This window comes from Salvia hispanica, chromosome 2 (genome assembly GCF_023119035.1).
Source record: "Salvia hispanica cultivar TCC Black 2014 chromosome 2, UniMelb_Shisp_WGS_1.0, whole genome shotgun sequence".
NCBI classification, from domain to species: Eukaryota; Viridiplantae; Streptophyta; class Magnoliopsida; order Lamiales; family Lamiaceae; genus Salvia; species Salvia hispanica.
This window is the reverse complement of record NC_062966.1, coordinates 16,348,410-16,365,806: the sequence shown is the minus strand read 5'-3', so window position 1 is coordinate 16,365,806 and position 17,397 is coordinate 16,348,410. Positions and strand designations below refer to the sequence as shown.

At 37.3% G+C, this 17,397-nt stretch overlaps 2 protein-coding genes across 2 annotated transcripts; one reads left to right on the top strand and one right to left on the bottom strand.

Moving 5' to 3' along the window:
• Positions 1–5,765: 5,765 nt before the first annotated feature.
• LOC125207455 (alanine--tRNA ligase-like) lies at positions 5,766–14,382 on the top strand. The gene is made up of 23 exons (XM_048106808.1): positions 5,766–6,135; positions 6,306–6,544; positions 6,648–6,788; positions 7,191–7,337; positions 7,423–7,575; positions 7,811–7,940; positions 8,146–8,242; positions 8,452–8,572; positions 8,842–8,901; positions 9,901–9,951; positions 10,027–10,122; positions 10,382–10,483; positions 10,676–10,798; positions 11,384–11,527; positions 11,635–11,706; positions 11,791–11,866; positions 11,950–12,092; positions 12,214–12,322; positions 12,395–12,582; positions 12,868–12,957; positions 13,323–13,505; positions 13,625–13,804; positions 14,187–14,382. The coding sequence occupies exons 1-23, from the start codon at positions 5,781–5,783 to the stop codon at positions 14,256–14,258; spliced, it is 3,072 nt and encodes a 1,023-aa protein (XP_047962765.1). The 5' UTR covers positions 5,766–5,780; the 3' UTR covers positions 14,259–14,382.
• Positions 14,383–14,433: 51 nt separating this feature from the next.
• Positions 14,434–16,069, bottom strand: LOC125207457 (cytochrome P450 89A2-like). Its single transcript, XM_048106809.1, has one exon. The coding sequence runs from the start codon at positions 15,976–15,978 to the stop codon at positions 14,467–14,469; it is 1,512 nt and encodes a 503-aa protein (XP_047962766.1). The 5' UTR covers positions 15,979–16,069; the 3' UTR covers positions 14,434–14,466.
• Between the last annotated feature and the right edge of the window lie 1,328 nt (positions 16,070–17,397).

Below are 17,397 nucleotides of genomic sequence, written 5' to 3'. Positions count from 1 at the left end.
AACTTCCGAGCATTTTTTATTCTACTTGGGACCACTAAGTCAACGTGATTTTCTACATAGTTTTTTTATCTTATTTGTCACAAACCTAAAAAGTAATTTAAAATATTATAAACATTTCACAGTTGTCCACGTATAATAAGATTTTTGTCGAATATATCTTATTTGGGCTGCTATGAGAAATAACAAACAAAATGTAAAGTTCGTGATATTCTTAGACCAATTTTAAAATTCATGGAAAATATTAAAATTTGACCAAAATTCATGGTTTTAGTGATAAATTTCCCTATAAATTTAAGATCCTAACAAAAGCACAACTCATGAACATCATACTAATTGGTTATTGGACTATGAAAAAAGAGAAATATTTTAAAGTAAATATGTGTAGGCTATAGAGCCATTTTTCAAATATGATTTTCGGATCCTCGTGAAACCTTATTTAGGAATTGAATTAAATTATAATTGCAAATTATCTTATAGCCTAAGAAAAAATAATAAACCTTTGTAAATTGTAATTAACCATTAATTGTGTTTGCTCACAAAAATTTAAAGAGAAGGATAAAGTAGATCATTCTAAAACTTTCACCAAATCCGTCAATATTAAGATTAAGTACACAATTTCCCAAAAATTAGATGAAGATAGCCAAAATGCATCCCGAAAATTAGATGAAGATAGCCAAAATGCATCGTTATGTTCAACACGAGAACTAAAATATATGCGAAGTGTAGCGTGGACTTATCTTATAACTTAAATTATGACATGAAAGACTCAAAGTTAACCCTTATATCTTATGAACAATTTATATTCCACTTATAAACAACGCCATTTTAAATTTTAGATCTAATTATTGAAAGCAGAATCCAACCTCATTTTACAAATGTGATTTTGACTTTTTTTCGTAAGTGTGAGTATGGGCTGTTCAATATAATGGTTAAGTATATTATGCAAAAAGTCAAGGCATCTCTTTTTAAAAAATGTTTGACTATTTTTTGACATAACATATATATAATTTAAACTAATTTTTTACATTTTTAATGAAATTCATTTGTATGCATTTTTTACATATAACAAAAATTCATGTAGCCACATTATGACATACGAAATTATTTAAAGGGAAATTGGTCTCTAAAACCATGAACTTTGCCCAAAATTTGGTATTTCCCATGAACTTTGAAATTGGTATATAATATCACGAACTTTGTATTTTGTTTGGTATTTCCCAAATTCACTCAAATAAGATATTTTCATCAAAATCTTATTTAACATAGGCAACCGTGATATGTTTTATAATATTTGAAACCATTTTTTAAGTTCATAACATGTAGCATAAAAAGTCACGTTGAAAACCACATTGATTTAATTGTGTCAAGTATGATAAAAGCTTCGTAAGTTAGTCAAATATAGTAATAAACATGTCATGGGAAATACCAAACAAAATGCAAAGTTCGTGATATTATATACCAATTTCAAAGTTCATGGGAAATACCAAAATTTGGGCAAAGTTCATGATTTTAGAGACCAATTTCCCTTATTTAAATAAATATTCACAAGAATAGTACCAAAGTAATAATTCCAATCTTCCTTGAAAAAGGTTCACATGTTTACCTATTCTCACCAATTTTGAATACTAGTAATTAGGCTGTTAATTTATTTTCTATCACCCTTTCATCAAAATTATAAAAATAATATAAGAATAAATGAGATGTGTTGTAGCATAATATTTCTATGGATACAATTTAAAATACTCCCTCCGTCCACAAATAAGAGTCTCATTCATTTCCGGTACGAGTTTTAAGAAATATTAAAAAAAGTGGGTGAAAGAAAGTTAGTGGAAAATGAGTCTCACTTGTTTATATTAGTTTTAAATGATATGGAAGTGGAATGAATTGGTGGAATTTGTGGCCTTTTACCATTTATAGAAATAATGAACCGGGACTCTTATTCGCGGACGGACCAAAATGGCAAAACGGGACTCTTATTCGCGGACGGACCAAAATGGCAAAACTGGACTCCTATTCGCGGACGGAGGGAGTATTTGTTTTGCCATTTTAAAAATATGAACATACTTATCTAATTGGTAATGATTAATTAATTAACTATTGGGCCAAACCCATTGTCTTTATCTTTTTTACTCTAAAACTAAGCCCAACTATATATTTCCATGCAGTCTTTCATGATTACGTGGGCTAGCCGTTTAGGACGTTTCTCTATATTTATTCTTCGTCTTTTGTATGGTTGCCATTTCTCTCGAAACTTTTTGTGACAGTATATCTTGTCATGTTTTATAATACACTTTAAGTGCATTTTTGTAGACATATTAGGTTAGTATTGATTTTCGCAATAGATTTGTTTAGTTTGATCGAAAGATTTATATTTAAACATGCTTTTTAGATATTAAACAATATTTAGATATTAAACAATAAAACATGATTGAGCATATAATCACATATTATATTGAATATATATACAATAAAATAACGTACCATAAAAAATCAAGAATTGGATTCTATCGCCTTCTTCTATGAATTTCAACCACGAATCTTTTGATATGTTTCCTTTAACTCGAATTTGACATTTGTGTGGCAAAGCTCGTCAAATTCTCAAAAGCTGAAGATGAATTGAACACAGAAATCTCTAGGTTGAAGAATCCTAGAAATCGTTATTTTTCAATCTCTTTGTGATTGCAGAGAGAACGAAAGTAATGAGTATTTAAATAATATGTCTTCTCATCTTATCCCTTTTATATTAAGTTGATCATTTTGGGTCAGATTAGGGATTTATGGAGGATTGGGTTGGGCCACAGTTCGGACTTTCACTAATTAAATTAAAACTAATTTAATCCAAGCCCAAACTTAGATATTATTATAATCCAATATATATATATATATAATACTGTCTGTTCGTCAAAACCGAAATTACGAGCATTCTGGGACTTCCTCTTTAATTTATTCATTTCCCGTGTTAGGGATCTAAATATTCATTAATTAATATCAAGTCTGCTATCTGACCTTTATTAATTAATACTATATTTTTTCAAGAGTGGTCTAGCCATAAACATTATTTATTATTCATGAAATAAATTTCAATTAGCCAGTTTTCTGAATAATAAAACTTTTTTCTAAACATCTCTTGAGGATATTATCAGATTAGCCTCTCTCAGCACACGATTCGTTGCAATAACAATACTAGCATCACTTAAGCATTAATGATCACCACCCAATCGATCGTGATTCTTGGGCAACAAGATACCCTTACTATTTGATAGGTCAAAGTAATTTTCAATTAATATCGTATGCTTAACATTATGTCAACAATTATTAAGAAATGACAATCACCAAAACCTCGTCTTTCAATAAATAGTCAAGGAAGACTTATCTCACTGTTTGATCATTTCACTTATACCACACCGACCTCGTTCATCTCCTTAGGTAAGGAAACTTTCGGACTGACGTCGCAACCTTTCACGATAGTTAGTCAAAGCCTATATAGATTGTGAAACATTTTTCCTTCTGCAAGAACCGACAAATTACCTACTGTGAACACCGCTCACAACTAGTCTACAATGCAGAAGACTTAGACTAATTTTGCTTAACCTATGCATTTAAATGGAAAACACATTTCAACATCTCATAAATACATAAAGAATACATAAGCAAAACACATTGTAACAAAATATTGTTTCTCATTAAATGGTAAAATTGGACAAAAGAGTTATTACATATACGAGCACTCGAAAGATGCTTTCAATATTTTAACTCTAACAATTAGTACAATATAATTATTTAAAATGAGCTTTAAGATAAGAATTAAGATAAAATTCATGATAAACAATTTAGTCATATTGTTTGGTAACAAATATAAAAATCAGGATAAAAGCCTAAAATTACTAATTTAACCCTATGAAATTAAATTTTTCAAGATCTTCGTCCATTTCTCCCCCACTCTCCCCATTTCTCTCCAACCCAAAAAAGTAGGATTTGTAGCGCCTCTTCCTTGCTCACACCCCAAGCACCCAACAAAAATTCTGCTTCGCTGCACGCTCCTTATCCCCACCACCACAAACACATCAGCCAACCCGCACATCACGTACTACAGCACCACCCACCACGCCGACATGGGAACCGCCACCCGTGGGCTGTCTAGGAGGTCGTGTTGGGTTGCGTCGTCGAGCCTAATTTCGGGAATTGAAGATGCTTGTCCGCCCTAATTTTTGAAACTTGATATAATTGATCAAATTTCTTGTTAAATTTAAATGAAAAAATTGTTGGAGAAAAGCCCTAAAATCGTTGGAGAAAGGCCCTAAAATTGTTGATCAAATTTCACTTTCACGTCAAATTCAATTGGAAGAGCAGTGTGTTTTAGTCATTTTGTATCATATCTAGATGATGGATATGTTATCTCACTCAAATGGTCGGTTAAATAATCCACCATTTTGAACTAATTCATTTCGAGCCTCAGCAAGCCGAAATAGGCTTTACGCCTCATCTCATCTACCAAACATTCAAATAAGCTTGATAACTCAGCGGAGTGTGTCTTAGCCTTATTTAGGCTACCAAATAAGCACTTAGAGCATCCACTATGGGTGCCCGATCTCACGCTCGATCGTCCGAGATCGGGCTCGGGCGTCGTTTGGCACCCACTGCATGAGTTGGGCGCGCCAGACGAAGACCGACTGATCGGTCGCGACCGATCCATTGGGCGTGAGATCGGGCATCCATTGCAGCCCGATGCCCGAGCCCGATCCGACTTTTTTCTATTTTTTTATTTATTTTTAATTCTTTAAACCCTAAAAGTAAACCACTATAAATATCCAATTTTCTCTTCACTTTTCACACACCAATACTCTCTACTCCTTACTTTCTCTTCTCTATTCTCATTTTAGTAATTATAAACAAAGTTAAAAAATACTAAATGATAAATAGATAAAAGATAGGACATCATCCATTAAGGCTCTACAATTGCAGAAAGATAGGATTGCTGATGATACAACCACTAGGGCTCTCATTAGGGTATCCATCGTGGATAATCTTAAGAAGATTATTCATCTCACACGGTGACTAAATAACTATTATAGTAGTATTTAACTTTATTCTATATTATATTTTTATATTATTGTGTCTAACCTAGTGAACGCCACTTAATATACTTCTTCCGTCCTATAAAATATGAAATATTTATTTTTAGGCATGAGATTTTCTATAATGCTATTTTCTGAGTTATGTGAAGAAAAGTAAAATAAAAAAGTTAAAAGTAGAAATAAAATTATTTTATTTTAGCAAACACTTGATATCATATTTAATTGAATAATCTAGAATAAAAACATTTTATTTTGAATGGACATATATCTTTTATGAACTCCTACAAGACTCCAATTGGGATCGAATCCACTGACTCATTAAAATAGAATCTGGAATCTGAACATATTCCATGTCACATTGCGTTCTTGGAGGTTGGAGCCCACTAACATACTTGTAGTATATAGTCTTCGTCTCCTATAATCTTATTTTTTTTACTTGAATAGTCTTCGTCTTCTATTTCTTTTACTCATATATTTTTCGTCTTTTAGTATTTTTAAATATTCGAGCGTCATACACACCAAATCATCCTTACATAATTTATTTGAGAAAATTTTAACTGAACGAATATTTATTTTTTCACGCCAAGCTAGCGCAATATTCAGCAATTCAATAACATAGGAAAAGGAAAAGGAAAAGGAAAAGGAAAAGGTTACAAAATACTAGACTCACATAAATATAGTTAAGGGTGGCAAAAAAGGGAATGGATGAGGGTTTACACTATCAAAGGTAGCAGTTGGAGCATTTCCTCTTTGGCCCGCAGAGCTCTCAAACTTCCGCCGCCATCACCTCGCCCTCATCGGCCGCCGGCTGCTACTACCACACTCCCGAGTCTTGCGCTCTTCCTTCCGGCTCACTTCTACAGCACCTCTACCGGTTTTATTGCGGCAGAGGCGTCATCATCAACGCCTTCTATGGGGTCTCAGGCTACTGAAATCGAGTGGCCGGCGAAGAAAGTTAGGGAAACCTTCATCAAATTCTTCGAGGACAAATCTCACGTCAATTGGATATCGAGCCCTGTTGTTCCGCATAATGACCCCACTCTTCTATTTGCTAATGCCGGTAAATTCTCGCTTCTCGAATATGCGTGCTTTCTACAATTGGTGTTAATTGAAAACCTAATACTGAATTTGAAGTGGAGTAGCTATATTTGATCCTAAGGCAGCCTAACTTATAGATGCTGATTTCATTTGTTGCCGGAGTGTGTTTGATTAATTGATTGTATTGGTTAGGTATGAATCAGTTCAAGCCGATCTTCCTGGGCACAGCTGACCCTAATACGGAGTTAAGCAAACTCAAACGTGCTTGCAACACTCAGAAGTGTATTCGTGCTGGCGGCAAGCATAATGATCTCGATGATGTGGGTAAGGATACCTACCACCACACCTTCTTCGAGATGCTTGGCAATTGGTCCTTCGGGGACTATTTCAAGAATGAGGCCATTGAATGGGCTTGGGAGCTTCTTACCAAGGCTAGTTTCCTTCGTGGTTTCTATTTGTCGAGATGAATTTTGTTCTTCTGTTCGGTATTTTATTGGTTTCACTTTAAATTTGGTTTGTTGTACTATGGAACAGGTATATAAGTTGCCTGCAGATAGAATTTATGCGACCTATTTTGGTGGTGATGAGAAACTTGGTCTTCCTGCTGACTTAGAAGCGAGGGATAAGTGGCTCCAAGTTCTTCCTCCCAACCGTGTCTTGCCTTTTGGTTGTAAAGTATGATGTCTTCTCTTGTTCCTTCACTTCATCTGCACCGCGCATGATTTTACTTATTTGTAAGTGTGCATGCATATACAGCTGTATCTATCTATGTGTCTCTGAGTTCATACTTCATAGCTATATTGATGTAAACTGTCATGCCATGATCGGAAAGAGTGGCATAATCGGTGGATCCAACAGCATGGACATGTCTGCATTTGGAGGACAACACTAAGATAGATAGACATTAGAAAAAAATCAAGAAATGAACAGAGGATAATGGTTCATTAATGTGCCTATTGTATGTATATTTGTATATTTAGTGCTCTACATTGCATTTAGTTAAATTTGGCAGGCTAAATGATTTCTAATATGTATATTCACTGAATTTCCTAATTTTATGCTACTTTGAAATAATAGGATAACTTTTGGGAGATGGGGGATACTGGGCCATGCGGACCCTGTACTGAAATCCATTTTGATAGGATTGGTGGACGTGATGCTGCATCCTTTGTGAACAATGATGACCCTACAGTAATTGAAATATGGAATCTTGTGTTTATTCAGGTAGTTCTTTATTCTTTTCTGTGGGGGTGGGGAAGGAGTATTTTTTTGGTATGATTTTAGCAACTGAATTGATCGCACATCACAGTTTAACAGGGAAGCTGATGGAGTACTGAAATCTCTGCCGGCGAAACATGTTGACACTGGGATGGGTTTTGAAAGATTAACTTCTATTCTTCAAAATAAGATGAGCAATTACGACACTGATATATTCATGCCTATATTTGATGCAATACAACAGGTAAATTGAAATATCCCAGTTTTGGTAAATTTAACCTTTTTCAGTCTGAAGAATCATTTTAGATAATTAAGAAGTTTTTCATGTTTTAATCGTTAAAGCTTGTGAAATATGTTATGATACATTAAGACATGGCCGAAAAAAATAAGGGGTGTTGCTCCCAAGCTCCTTTATTCTTTTACTTGACCATCCATGTGTTAGGTATTTGTGTTCACTAAGTAATTTCTAATCCTTTTAGGCTACTAAAGCCCGCCCATACTCTGGGAAAGTTGGATCTGATGACCTAGACACGGTTGACATGGCCTACAGGGTGGTCTCTGATCATATTAGAACGATTTCATTCGCCATTGCTGATGGTTCTTGCCCAGGTGAAGTACTAGTTTGAAAGTTGTAATTTGGCTTGCTTGAGACATTGTGTATTTCTTATTCATATTTCCTGCAATACCATAAGTTCTGAACTCTTAGCATCTGAATTTCTGAACTTGTTTGAGGAATGTCATTATATAGTTGCAGCTAATGATAGTCATGTGAATCTTTTTAGATGGCGTGATAAGCTGATATACTGATCTGCAGGTAATGATGGACGCGAATATGTGTTGAGGCGCATCCTTCGACGAGCTGTCAGATATGGTACTGAAGTTCTGAAAGCCCAGCCAGGCTTTTTCAATGGGTACATATCTACCAAATTGTTCAATTTTGTTTTGTTTTTCTTTCTCATAATATATCCTTTGTATTCTGTACTGCACTTATCGGTTGTCATGGTATTTCACTATATACCCCCTCCCATTTCCTTATTCGTATATTTCACATATTTTGTTGCATAATGGAGAATCGAGTTTGTTTGTTACTTCTCATTCTAATACATTATTATGTGAAAAGGCTGGTGCAAGTAGTGGTGGATGTCATGAGTGATGTTTTTCCGGAGCTGAAAGAACATGCCGTTAAGATTAGGGAAATCATTGCGGATGAAGAGGCTAGCTTTGGCAGGACTTTGACTAAAGTATGTTCATTAATTTCCTTTATCTTCTTCTATTATGCTTCTCATTTTGGTCATTGGCTGGCCAGTCTGCAGCTTCAGTTTTATTTGCAGACAACCGATCTATGTCTTCACCTGTTTATTTGGGTTATATCAGCTTCAATTCTCAAACATATGACATGGCTCTCTAGCCATCTTCTACTACTGACATAGTTTATGTTTAAATACTGAGTTTAGATCCCCTAATAGAAATAATGAATCTATTCTAATACATTGGTCTGCTTCTTCAACAGGGAATTGAGAAATTTAAGAAGGCTGCTCAAGAAGTCCAAGGGAAAACGCTTAGTGGACAGGCAAGTGATTAGCCAGTTTTGTTGTCACCCGAAAGAGTCTTCTTTTGTTGTTCAATGTCTTGAGTTAGAAAGCAGACTACTATATTTTCACGACCTATTTGATTGAGTAGAGGAGTCGAATACACGTTTTGCTTGTCAGTGGCAAAAGATTTGTTTATGTGATTGGCTAGAGCCCTTGCATGGAACTCCATATTTATTAGATGCAATCTAACTGAAATGTCCTGATACATGAAAAGAATCACTTATCAAGAGTAATAAGTGTAGTTCCTAAGCTGTAAACAGACTTCCTGGTATTCATTCTCCCATGTGCAGCAAGTCAGCAACCATTTAACCCACTATGAGACATGAGTATGTGGTTGTATATATCAATCATATGCTGCTACTGTGTTCGAGCAACACATACTGTGAGTCTGTGATTTTTTAGTACTCTGCCTGCCCCCTAAATATAGACTTAAGGGACAACACAAGTTTTAATGGGGAATTGGTAAAGTAGGACAAAGAAAGATAAAAAGTAGTTGAAGTGGGTAGTTGGACCAATGCGTGGTGAAAAAGTTTCTGAAAATAGAAGTGGACGGACCTAAAGGGGGACTATTTTTTTGGGTCAGAGGGAGTATGTTCCTTTAATCATAAGAATTATTTTCAATTTGTTTTAGGTTTTCCTTTCCTCACTTAATCAAGGAGAATTGGAATTATATTTTCTACTCTCCATGTCAATGCATAGAAGGGTGGTTGAAAACTTATTGACTTTCTTTTGTGTTCTCATCGATTAGGGGACTACCTCCACATGGTCATTTTTGTGCTCTTGCCCCAAGTTTGTTGATTCTCAATAATCCTGTGTACAGATATAATTGAAAAGCTGAAATCTGTGTAGCTGTGATATACTGGTATCCTGCAAATGTCTACTATATAGTAATACATTTGGTCTACTAGCCTTAGCTGCAATCAGGAAACTGGTTTTTAGCCTCTAACGGCAAGTTTCTATTTAATTGCAATTTGCAGGATGCATTTGACTTGTGGGATACCTATGGATTTCCATTGGATTTGACGCAGGTGATTGCCTCTTTAGTTTTCTGTGTGTTAATGATTTTGTTCTTTTGATTGTGACCAAAAACTTGTGTCTATCAGCTGATGGCCGAAGAAAGAGGCTTGACAGTGGATTCGGAAGGCTTTAATCTAGCTATGAATAAAGCACGAGAAAGGTCAAGGAATGCACAGAATAAGGTGATAATGCACACTACATAAAATAAATAGATAATTGCTTCTTCTTCAGGGACATACTCTATTGATTCGTTAAGAAACTCACAATCAAAGTTCTCGAAGTTGAAAGTATGTTCTTGCTGTAAAATTAATTAATTATCATAAGCAAAAGAGAATAGTTCTTGATATTGATGCACTGAAAGAAGTATCTTGAAGTTGATAGTCTAAAGGTTATGTTTCCTCTGAATATGGTTATGCTAAAAGTTATCTGTTCATTTTCTAGCAAGCTGGTGCTGTTATTGCCATGGATGCCGATGCTACTTCCTCATTGCACAAGAAAAGGGTTTCTGCTACGGATGACTCATTCAAATTTACTTGGTTTCAGGTTTGTGACCATTCAATTAGCTGCACTCAATCATTCTTGCTAGTTGCTACTCTGTATAACTGTATAAGTCAAAATTGGCTTTTCAGTTTGTGTCTCTGCTACTTCCCTACATAATAATCTTGGTATCATTATGTTTTGTGGCCATAAATAATTCATTTTAGAGCTGTATTTTTCTTTCTTTCTAATTTTTAGGACCATACAAGTCTGATTAAAGCCGTTTACACTGGGAGTGAATTCCTTGAAAGTGTTGTCCCTGGTGAAGAAGTTGGCTTGATCCTTGAGACTACTAGTTTTTATGCTGAGCAAGGTGGTCAGGTAAACATCTGAAATCAATCTGCTGTGGATTTTATCTCGTTTGTCACATATAGCACTTATTTATTGATTTTCACCTTTTCATAGTGTCAGCTTGTTATGTGTTTATTTTTTCAGAAGCTGAATATGTCCAGTACATTTTTCAATTTGTTGTGGTGGAAGATTATTACCTCAAATTTGCTTTTAAAGATTATTTCCTAGTTAAAATAATTAAAATAATTACATAAAACTCACAGTATTTATGTTGCTATGTTGCTGTTACCCAAGATTGATGGATGGGTGGATCATAGGCTGAAGTTTGTTTGGATGAACTTGAGTTGTTTTTAACTACTTATTTTAGACTAGAACACAAGATTTCCTGAAATGGTCTGCAAAACACAAATATGAACACCATAATATATAAGTCATTATCCTTAGATAGAGTTTTCTTGCATGGATTTAGTTGGTTTTCCATTTGTGCTGGGCATTATAATTCTCTTCTCTTTATCTTTCATAATTATCCTTGGCTTTTTTTTGTGCAAATGCGAAATCACCCATGTGTTTGGAACACAGTTCTGTATTCACTTAACACTCCGTATTGTCTTGCAGATACATGATACAGGAATAATTGAAGGCCCTGATGGAGCTTTTGAAGTGAGCAATGTTCAGATTTATGGTGGGTTTGTTATTCATATTGGTTCTTTTAGAGGAAAGACCGGCAGACTTTACCTTGGCGATAAAGTGGTTTGTAAGGTGATACATTATTTTATGCGTAAGGATTTAATCATGATTGTTCAAATACACACAAATTAGGTGCTTTTTGATTGCCTTTTAAGTATTTTCTTGTTGGGGCTGAGCAGGTTGACTATGATAGACGAACATTGATTGCTCCCAATCATACCTGCACACACATGTTGAATTTTGCGCTAAGGGTAAGGCTAGAACAGAAACTTACTCTCTACATGGGTTCTGTTTTATTTTTGAGATTAACCTTCAAAACATTGTCATAAATGCAGGAGGTACTTGGTAACCATGTAGACCAGAAAGGATCCATTGTTCTTCCTGAGAAGCTGAGATATGACTTTTCTCATGGTCAGCTTACCTGTTTAGTTTCTCCTGTTTATGTTTTTCCATTCCCTATATTAGGTAACTGATTCTCCCTCAATGTAATACAGGGAAGCCTGTGAAGCCAGAGGAACTAAGAAAAATCGAGTCCATAGTGAATGAGCAGATTAAGGCTGAACTGGATGTTTTTGCAAAGGAAACCAAGCTTGCTGATGCAAAACGCGTGAATGGTCTAAGAGCTGTTTTTGGGGAGGTAAGAGCTAGGAAGATCTTTATTCTTGAAGATCACCTCATAGCATTTTGCCTGAATTTTCTGGCCATTTTTGTTTTGTTTTTAATCTTTCTTTCTTAATTTTTTTCTCTTTGTTTTGTAGGTGTATCCTGATCCTGTTCGGATTGTATCAGTCGGTCGCAAAGTGGAGGATTTACTTGCAAATCCTGAAAGTGAGGAATGGTTATCAATCTCTGCTGAGTTGTGTGGAGGTAAATAAAGGACTTTGATTAACTCTTACATGGATTTTTTCTGGGTTTTATAAAGTCGACATGCTTGTTCAGGCACACATATATCAAATACAAGGGATGCGAAAGCATTCGCACTCTTATCCGAGGAAGGAATTGCTAAAGGAATTCGTAGAATTACAGCAGTCACACTGGATTATGCTTTCAAAGCTTTTGAACTGGCGTCATCACTTGAACAAGAAATAAATGAAGCATCCAAAACTGAAGGAAGCATTCTGGAGCAGGTTCTTGGGTTTTAGATTCAAAATTTGTTTCGATTGCTATGTGTGGGATTGTTGGATAACTACTTCCCTTGCTTGTCTTAGTGCCTGAAACTTTGACATGCAATCGTACTTTCCTTCAATTCCACCTGCCGTATCTTATAGTTTTAATTAACACTCTAACCTGTCTGCAAAAGTGGCATGTTCTTGAAGACGTGATTTCCTTTTCATTACTAAATGAATATCTTCTATGTCCTACTTTTGATATTATGAGCTATTGAGCTGACCTTTGTTTTAATTACTTCTCAGAAAGTAACATCCTTGAATAGTCGTCTGGAAGGAGCATCCATCCCTTCTGCAACAAAAGCGGATCTCAAGGCAAAAATTTCTGTGCTTCAGGTACTTCTCAGCCCCAAGTCTGCTGTGTATTAGTGGAGTTATATGTTACTGCTCTTGAGCATAAATCTTACTTGTCCACAGTGACCTGTGAAGCGTTAAATTATTTGAGAAACGAATTTAGGTAGTGTATGTGCAGGGTGTTTCCATCTGCATTTGAAAATCAATGCAAGTCACTTACTAGATGATGAATTCGTGATTCTTAAATAAATTGTTTTTATTTTCTCATAGACAATTTGTTAATCCTGTTCTCTGTCAAGTGTTTATGTGCCTATCTAGTAGACTCTCTTGTATTCTGATCGTCTAATGACATACTATAGAAGTTCATTGGGATATAGAAAATGAACAGAAAACTGTGTTTTTGTCAGAGCCAAGTCATTAAAGCCAAAAAGAAGATAGCTGAAGAACACACACGGAAAGCCATTGAAGCAGCAATACAAACAGCTGAAGGTGCTTCATCGAATGGAAAGAACTACTGCATTTCACTTGTTGATGTTGGTTCTGATACTACTGCCATTCGTGAGGCAGTTGTCAAAGTCATGGAGCAGAAGGTTCTCAGCGCCTTTCTACTTAAATTATGAGCTACTTCCTATTTCCCAAATTATCAACCACTTCCTACCTGTTCACGACACCTGGTTCTCTTAATATGATTTCCTTGTCTTTTATATAGGGGATTGCAGTGATGGTCTTTAGCAGAGACGAAACAGTGAACAAGGCTTTTGTTTGTGCTGGTGTACCAGAGAAAGATGGCAAGTACAAGCAGTTAAACGTTACGGAATGGTTGAAGAAGGTTTTGGAGCTGATAAGTGGAAAAGGAGGCGGAGGAAAAGGAGGCCTTGCTCAAGGGCAGGTGAGTAAAGCCCCATTGATCACCCCTTATTATGATTAAAATAAGTCAAATATAGAGACCAATATGATGCATGAGCAATCTTTAAGTACTGTACATATTTTTGAATGCTTCAAGAATCGTACTCCCCGCCCCAAGCTACTTGCACCTTTTTTATTTTGGCAAAAACTTTCCTCTCTTCTACTTTATTCTTTTTTTTTCTCTATCACCTACTTTATTCTCTCTCCACTTAATTTTTAAACATCAATTCTTTAATTCCTCGCCAAAAAATAGTGCAAGCAGCTTGAGACGGATGAAAATGAAGTAGTAGTATTGTAGAAAACAAGAAGCAGTATGTTTTGTTGCATATAGTCGAATCTGATTGTGGCTTGTGTCATGATGTCAGGGGAGTGATGCATCACGCATTGAAACTGCAATGGATGTGGCGGAGACCTTTGCGGCACTCAAGTTGGAATGACAAGACTTGCTTTTCTTCAACATTTTAGACAAAGCATACTTAAGAAAAAACTTACTTTGATGTATTATTACATGACTCATCACACAAGTTTTTTATAGATTTGATTGCTTTTCTTTTCAAGAAATGTGGTTTCTTAATACTCATAGGAATAAAACTAGTGCTATCAATACCCTACTGCAAAGGTAAAACAGAAATAAATAAGCATATTTTAGTTTCTGGGAGTGATGCGTGCACGCAGTGGATTTTTCATGACAATGGTGAACTCCTGCTTCTCAGTAAGATCCACTTCACCATCTGCTTCCCACTTGAAACTGCGTATGAAATTCGCAACGAAATACTCCAAATGCAGCAGCGCCACTGTGAATCCCGGGCACACTCTCCTCCCCGCCCCAAACGGCATCATCTTTATCTCCCTGCTGCCTGTCACGTCGAAACCTTCCCCCTCGCAAGCGGCCACAAACCTCTCCGGCTTGAACTCCATCGGCTCCTCCCACACTTTGGCGTCCCAATTCATGTCCGCCACCATGAAATTCACATACGTATCCTTGGGGATTCTGTGCCCCTCCAGCTCCACCTCCTCCTTCACCTTGTGCGGCAGCACAAAGTGGCCCGGCGGATGCCGCCGCAGCGCCTCCAGCACCACCGCCTTCAGGTAGGGCATCCTCTGCAGATCCTCCTCCTCAACCACATCCTCCTTCACCACGCCAATTATCTCCCGGTACACTTTCTCCTGAATCTCCTGCTGCTTCACTAGATTCGCCATGATCCATTGCAGTGCTGTTGATGTGGTATCGGTGCCGGCGGTGAGAAATTCGCTGCATAAGCTCACGATTTCCTCCTCGTGGAGCTTTCTGTTCTCTTCCGGTAGAATTAGATCCGCTAGTGTGTCGACATACGCCACCAATTCATCTTCTTCTTCCTCGTTCGTCTTCTTCGTTTTCTTCGCTTCAATTCTCGCTCTGATGAGAGGAATCAGGATTCTATCCTGCTCTTTGCGGAGCTCAAACAGCAGCTGCCATCGCTTGCGGAAGATGATGCGCCCTAGCCGCGGCCAGAAATTGAGAACGTTGAATCTCTGGAAATTGACGAGGAGTTTACGCTGAATCGCTTCGATCTCCTTGATTTGATCCTCCTTGAGCTTATCCCCAAAACACAGCAGCACGAGGAGACAGAACATGGCGTATTGGAAGTGATCAACCAGTTTGACGGAGGATTCCGAGTTGGCGGCGGCGCGGATGCGATCCATGAGGAGAGACAGCACCCAGCGCCGCGAGGCGGAGTATCCTCTGACGCGGGAGGGGTGGAGGATCTCCTGCGTGAGGTTGCGGCGGAGGAGGCGCCACGTGGGGCCGTAGGAAGAGGAGCTGATGGTTTTCCTTGGCGCGTTGAGGTAGGTGCTGGTGACCGGGGGGCCAGGGCGGTCGGCGAAGAGCGCGCCGTGCTGGACGAGGGCTTGATGGGCGATGGAGTGGCCGTTGACGAAGACGAAGAAGCGGTGGGCGATTTTGACGGTGATGATGGGGCCGTAGCGGGGCTTGAGGCGGCGGAGGACTTGCTCGAGGTCGGAGATGGGCTTGCGGAGCCAGATGAGGTTGCCGATGAGGGGGAGCGCCGGAGGGCCGGGCGGGAGGCGCTTGGTGCGCGGCGATAAAAGGGTGAGTGTGGATTTGAGTAGGGCGGCGACGCAGAGTGAGACGATGATGAGGAACCAAGCCTCCATTTTTGTGTGTTCACTATTCTTATTCTAGTTCTAGGATAATCATAATCCTATTCCTTGCGGTTTTTATCATTTTGTTCATCTCCATGCTATTGCTAACTTCTTCTCCAAACAAAAAATTCTAAATTTAGTTTTTTATTCTCAGAAAAAGATAAATTATTCTGCTTCACACAATGGGAACATGCCACGTCGAAAGCCCATTATTTTTGTTATCCCATCTCCCGCCTCGTATCTCGTACTAGTACTTTTTGTTATCCCCTTTACCATTATCTAATTATGGAAAATCGCCATTATTACTTTCCAATAGAACAGAATGCGTTATTTTTATAATTGGATTTGTTGATTAATTTTGTATTTTTTGTTTATTATTCCATTTCCACGTCCTGGCCTCAAGTCATAAAATTTAATTGTTCCATCCGTCTCAGAAAAATATAAATATAATATAGCACAAGAATTAAGAAAAAATTGATGAAGTATGAGGGACGAAGGAAACTGTATTTAAAGTAGTGTTACAGTGAAACCCTTATTATATTAGTGTTTTAATAGTTATATAAATTGTAAATAAATTGATATATATATATATATATATATATATATATATATATGGGATTGTGATCAATTGAGATTATTTAGGCTAATTGAGAAATGAGATGCAATATCAGCCACTCATTTTTATTAATGAGTGGTCCAGATTTTGCCACACAATAAATATTTTTAGATTAATTTAATATGAAAGGGTAGAATGGTAAATGTTGATTCATTGTTGGGAGAGAAAAATTGGGTTTCGATCTGAAAATCCCAAAACAGAGAAGAAAACCTCTCAATCTCGACCGCAATTGAGCGGCGAGGCATCAATTGGGGAGTGCTGAAGAAGAGCTTATGCCCGCCGTGGGGGTGACGCGGCGCGGATGCGCCGGTGTGCGATTTCCGTCTCGAAACGTAGGGTGAAACAACAGAGGCTGTGGCAGCTGTGAATTGAGCTTGCAGCGATCATGTAGCGCATGTTTGAGCGCCGTCTGCGCCTGCGATTGCGCTGATATGACGGCGACGAGGTGGTGGCAGCTCGATCATGTCTCCGCCGGAAGAGCTGCCACAGCAGGGAGCCGGACGCCGTCGCCTAAAGTGACGGCAGACAAGCTGACGAAGTCGAAATCTAATAATCAATCAATTAACGCGGACGGCGTGAGATTTTTGCTTCTGTTGCAACCATATTACCATATTTTTGCAGTAGATGATTCAATTGTATTAGATGTGAACTCATTTGAAAGATTGATTTTCCAATATTTACTTTTGTTATAGGATTTGAACTTTTTGCAAGCTTAATTGTTGATTTGTTTATAGAATTGGAAGTATTATCAGGAATTGGATGTCAACAAAACTTGGATTTGGGTTGCAGAATTTACCCCAAGAGAAGATGCCTCA